General features: G+C 39.4%; 1 protein-coding gene across 1 annotated transcript; it reads right to left on the bottom strand.

Annotated features, from left to right (window-relative positions):
* Window positions 1-283: 283 nt before the first annotated feature.
* On the bottom strand, window positions 284-4,503 carry LOC102228142 (histamine H2 receptor-like). Its single transcript, XM_005810432.2, has 2 exons — window positions 3,664-4,503; window positions 284-780 (listed from the first exon to the last, which is right to left on the bottom strand). Exons 1-2 carry the CDS (start codon window positions 4,463-4,465, stop codon window positions 485-487), a joined length of 1,098 nt encoding a protein of 365 aa, XP_005810489.1. The 5' UTR covers window positions 4,466-4,503; the 3' UTR covers window positions 284-484.
* Window positions 4,504-4,844: the final 341 nt, after the last annotated feature.

Genomic DNA, 4,844 nt, shown 5'->3' on the forward strand with positions numbered 1-4,844 from the left:
GAGGGAGCCTAAATATCACTTTCTTCTGATGAGCTAAATGACAGATTGTGAACGACTGAAATATGTTGAGATAAGTTTCAGCTTGACGCATTTAAAAAAAAAAAAAGGTGTATGCAGAATAATGACAGGCCTATCCGTAGCACAGCCAAAAGTGATGGCTAGCTGTAAAAATAACTAAAAATTTGATTTAGGATGCCACCTTGGATTGAAAATTAAATCCTGACAATGGTGCATCCGTTTTCAGTTGGAAATAATAGTTTAAAAAATAATGTAATTCATACTGATGCTGACTGTATTTTAGTTTTACACAGAAATAGTCACCATTACAGTCTCTCAGAATTTTAAAGCATTTGCCCTGCAAACAAATTGATCGTTTATTTTTGCTTTAGTTTGTTAAAACACCAATAACTGGGCAAGGATTTTAAAAGTGTGCAGGTCACTGACCATGTCCTTTACGCTCTTGTTGTTTCTGGGTTCAGGGGTTTTAAGCCAAGCTCAGCAAGGTGCAGGTGGAGGACACACTGGAGGTACGCTCATGAACCATGTTGTTGTTGTCTAAAATTCCCGAGACGAACTGTGCTGACGACGTGCTGCTCCACCCAAAGGTGTCTGCCAGTTCAGGACAGATGGCCAGAGCCAGCCTCTGCAGAATAAGATGGAACTTCCTGCGAAAGTTTTTGTTTATCCAGAAGTAAAAGATGCAGTTGAGGAAACCATTGGAGGTTGGGAGCCACACCACAACGAACTCAATCCACTCTGGTACTGTGCTCCCAGAGACTGCTGTGGGACAGAAAATGTTGAATAAATATGAGTCCGCCTAGTGACAGAAACAAGTGTGCACAGCTCTCAAATAAAAATATTATCTCACTTTTGATTGTATATAATCAATGGCGGTTTTTGGACATATGGGGGAAAATGCCTCACTGCCCAGGACGTCATCTCTTCGTGGGCAGCGTGAGGGTCATGCACTACAAAGAAATACGACTGTTCATTGCATCCGACTAATGCTGCAGGAATCTGACATGAATATCAGATTCTGCTCCAAATTAAAATTCTCTCTCAGTTTTTTCCACCTTCTGGGCTGCACTTTGTTGCCTCTACATAAATAATAGATAGCGATAATTAAAAAAAAAAAAAAAGAGCATATTGTATGCATTTTTGGCACTGATACAACCTATAACTTAAGCATAAAAAAACTCAATATGTACACAGGCCAAGCGTGGAGAGAGATATTCTGCACTGATTACAAATGCTGGGGTTATAAATATGGTAGTCAAGTGCATCCCCGCAACATTGTAAACAGTGTGTCTGGACACAGTGCAAACTAACTGCTTAACTGTCAAAGTGCCCTCTTTTAAGGCCTAAAAGCAAAGCAGGAAAATTATTTTAAAGGGCTGTTCTGTTTGTATCAGAACAGCTCTGAAAGAAATGGGGCTGTTTCATCAGGATGCATCATCCTTCAGCCGATTATCTACCATATGCCAAGTATCTTTTATCTATCATCTCTTTGAGAATTATTTTTAATACCATTTTAGTGCTGTGAATTGCATGTACATTTTATACTGTGCAATTTTTAACTAGCATGTTGCTGAGCTTTGCTTTTGTCTAGAAATATAATTTTATGTAATATCTGCTTAGACCTCTTCTCTGCAATCAGTGGCAACGTTTTTATTCCCAGGTACACAAATCAACCTCATTGTTGAGTAATTTGTATCTACTAAGGTGAGTTATTTTAAAACCTCCTTTGCAGTCTTATAGCCATGACATCAACCATCTAGGTAACAAGAAACAACTTCACAAAATAAAATGAAGTATCTGGTAGAAAACACAAGTCAATCTACACAATTAAATACCCTTGTCATTAGATTCACAAAGGGCTTATTTAAAAAAAAACATTTTGGAAAGACCTAAAACTCAACACTCATTAAATCATCAATCAGAAACTGATGAACAAGTGACAAAGTATTATTTACATTTTCAGACAGATAAAAAACAATATAATTTAAACACCTAGCATGCCTCACCTGTTTCTAGTAATGACATTGGCTATGAATATCTTAGAGCTTTACAGTAAATTAGCTCATGGTCAAGTAGCTGAGACTTAGTGGAACCAAGTAAAGTGCTTTACTGTTGGGCTTGTGATCATTTAGACGAGTGCACACTTGCAGTTTAAATTAAGACTCTCGGCTTCACTTTGCAAGGATTTTCATCTGTATCTGATAGATTAGAGGCCTGCTTGAAAAAGAGGGAAAAAAAGGTCTTCACTTGTAAAAATATTCTGCCACAACTCCACTTTCACACTGATCACTCCAAACCCTCACATGATCAAGGTAAATTAGAAAAAGCCAAAGAAAAAAAAAAAAAAAAACAAGTCTGAGTCATCGCCAGCCTTAAAAAAGTACATCATGCCCATGATTACATGAATAACTCTGACAGCTATTCCTCCCACAATCTTGGCAGAAACTGACAGATTTGATGGGGGAAATGATAAGATGTTTAATTTTGAAAGACAGATGTCTGTCTTACTATGAAGCAACAAGGAATAAAATATTTTCTCATATGAAGTTGATATAATATGCAAAGAGCATATATACACATGATCAATATCTGAAATAATTGTAACAAAAGCAGAAATCTGTTCTGTATCATTCAATACATATAGCCAAAAATGACATAAGCATATTTGATTCTACATGCTATGAATGTCTCAAGTCATCACTGTGACACACAGCACAACAACTCTGTTAGAGGAGTTACTGATGCAAGAGCAATAAGTGACAAACAGGTGCAACTCAATTTGTTAGAATATCAACAAAATGTTATTTCCATACTTCAATTCAAAATATGGAAGTCATTATGTTGATTCATTTCAAACAGAGCAGTATGTTTCAGTTGTTATTTCTGTAGATTTTTAGAACCATTGATTACAGCTATTGAAAACCCAAATGTAGGTTTCTTTGAAGAATAGGCTATAACAAAACGAGGATTGTTCAACAATTGTTAAGGAAATGTTTTGACCTATGAAACCCTACAGAAAACCACTGACTAGAAAGTAGCCTAGCAGACAGTGGATGACCCTTACATGAAAAGGGTAGAAAGCCACAATCATGGAAAGTTTAGTTGAAGGTAAGTGTGGTAGAATAAGGAGCACAGGCAACAGAGATTGTCACAGTTTTGAGAGGAACATAAAGTAAAGTCCATTCAAGCAAGTGGGGAAGATTCTCTGAAGTTGGAGCTTCAAGAGCCATCACAGATGTAGCCATGATATCGGCTGTCACAGCGGTATTTCTTGTGTTAAGCCACACCTGAAACTGTGGCATTATCTGAAATATTTTGTCTGTGACAAAAGACAAAAATGAGAAGACTGTTGCTCAGTTTGCCTAATTTTGCTTAATTTAAAAATCAAAATCCCAATGTCTAAGGAGCAAAGAGACACACAAAATCTAAGTTGCTTAATGATTTTCCATCAGTAGTGGTGAAATTTAGTAAATATTTAAGACAAAGCTAAAATTGTGAAATAAAATATACAAATATACACTTTCTATAAATGTTAGTGAATGAGAGATGTCTAAATAAGAAGCCGCTGTGTGGGCAACAAGTTTAGAATAAAAGTTTGTTCATATTTCCACATTAAATGCTGTTCAGATGTGATGCTTTGCTTACCACTGTAGATCATAACCGCCATGCAGGGAGTCCAACATGTGTAGTACGCTGCCATCACAGGTACGAGCACTCTTGCGGCAACATTGTGCCTGTTGCGCAGTGCACAGCCATATTTGCGCAGTTTCAGCCTCTGTCTCTTGGCCGCGCACCACACACTCAAGTTTGCATATGTCATGACAATGGAGCAGGGGAAAAATATTAAACAGGTCAAACTTAAGGTGTAGGCAACGTTTGTAGAGTAGGACGGGTTGCAGACCAGCGACGCGGTGGAGAAGTGGACCTCGATGATGCCATCTGGGAATGTGATCGGCGACAGCAAGAAGAGAGGGAAGCACCAGGCGAAGGCGATGAGAAGCAGGGTCCTCTTCCTGGTCATAAGAGTGGAGTACTGCAGGGGGTAAAACACCGCGATATACCTCTCAAGGCTGATGGTGGCCAGCGTGTACATGCAAGTGGAGTAGATGGTGGCGTTGCAAAACGCAACCACATGACAAAGAGTGTCGGGGCCCTCACTGTAGTCCTTCAACAGACTCACCCAGAGGTTCAGGGGCATTACCAGCAACCCGAACGCAGAGTCCGCTGCGGTGAGAGACAGCAGGAAATACCGGGAGTTTCTGGACCAGCCTGCCACGGAGGAAGTGATGACCAGGAGAACTGCTATATTTCCCAAAGTGATCATCACCCCCAGTATAATGATGATGCTTATTTTGACGGAGCGGTGGGTTAGTTCCTGCAGTCTCAGAGAGTCTGCGTCCGACAGGTTGGAGTAGTTAGAGGTGGAGAAGTTAAATGTTAGGTACATTGTTGCTTATTTAACTGTAAGTAAATCATGCACTTAAAAAGTGTTGACAGGCGAGAAAAAGGAAACAAAACTATGAGTATAGATTGAGTTACACTGGAGAGGAAACAAAACTGCAGGTTTTCTTTCAGAGGTGGGGCAAAAGATCAGCTGCACACCTGGTGCAATCAGTGACGGGAAGTCACAGCCACTGCAGCAGCGCAGCCTGCAAAATGCTTCATCTGCAGCAGTTCAGACTGAGAAGCGCTGCATACAGGAGTCAGCAAGTAAAATATCTGCTGAATATTTTACTTATTCAGCAATAAGTAAAATATTTAATTTCTATTCAGGCTGAACAGAAATTTTCCTCTTCAGCCTGAAAAATCCCTCACTCACTGCAGCA

Source organism: Xiphophorus maculatus, chromosome 4 (assembly GCF_002775205.1).
Source record: "Xiphophorus maculatus strain JP 163 A chromosome 4, X_maculatus-5.0-male, whole genome shotgun sequence".
Classification (NCBI taxonomy): domain Eukaryota; kingdom Metazoa; phylum Chordata; class Actinopteri; order Cyprinodontiformes; family Poeciliidae; genus Xiphophorus; species Xiphophorus maculatus.

Bases quoted from the DNA above. Each gene is read 5' to 3' on its own strand.
- LOC102228142 (XM_005810432.2), bottom strand. From the start codon at position 4,465: ATGTACCTAACATTTAACTTCTCCACCTCTAACTACTCCAACCTGTCG. The intron at 781-3,663 runs GTAAGCAAAGCA...TCTGTCCCACAG, and splicing joins GGCGGTTATGATCTACAGTG to CAGTCTCTGGGAGCACAGTA.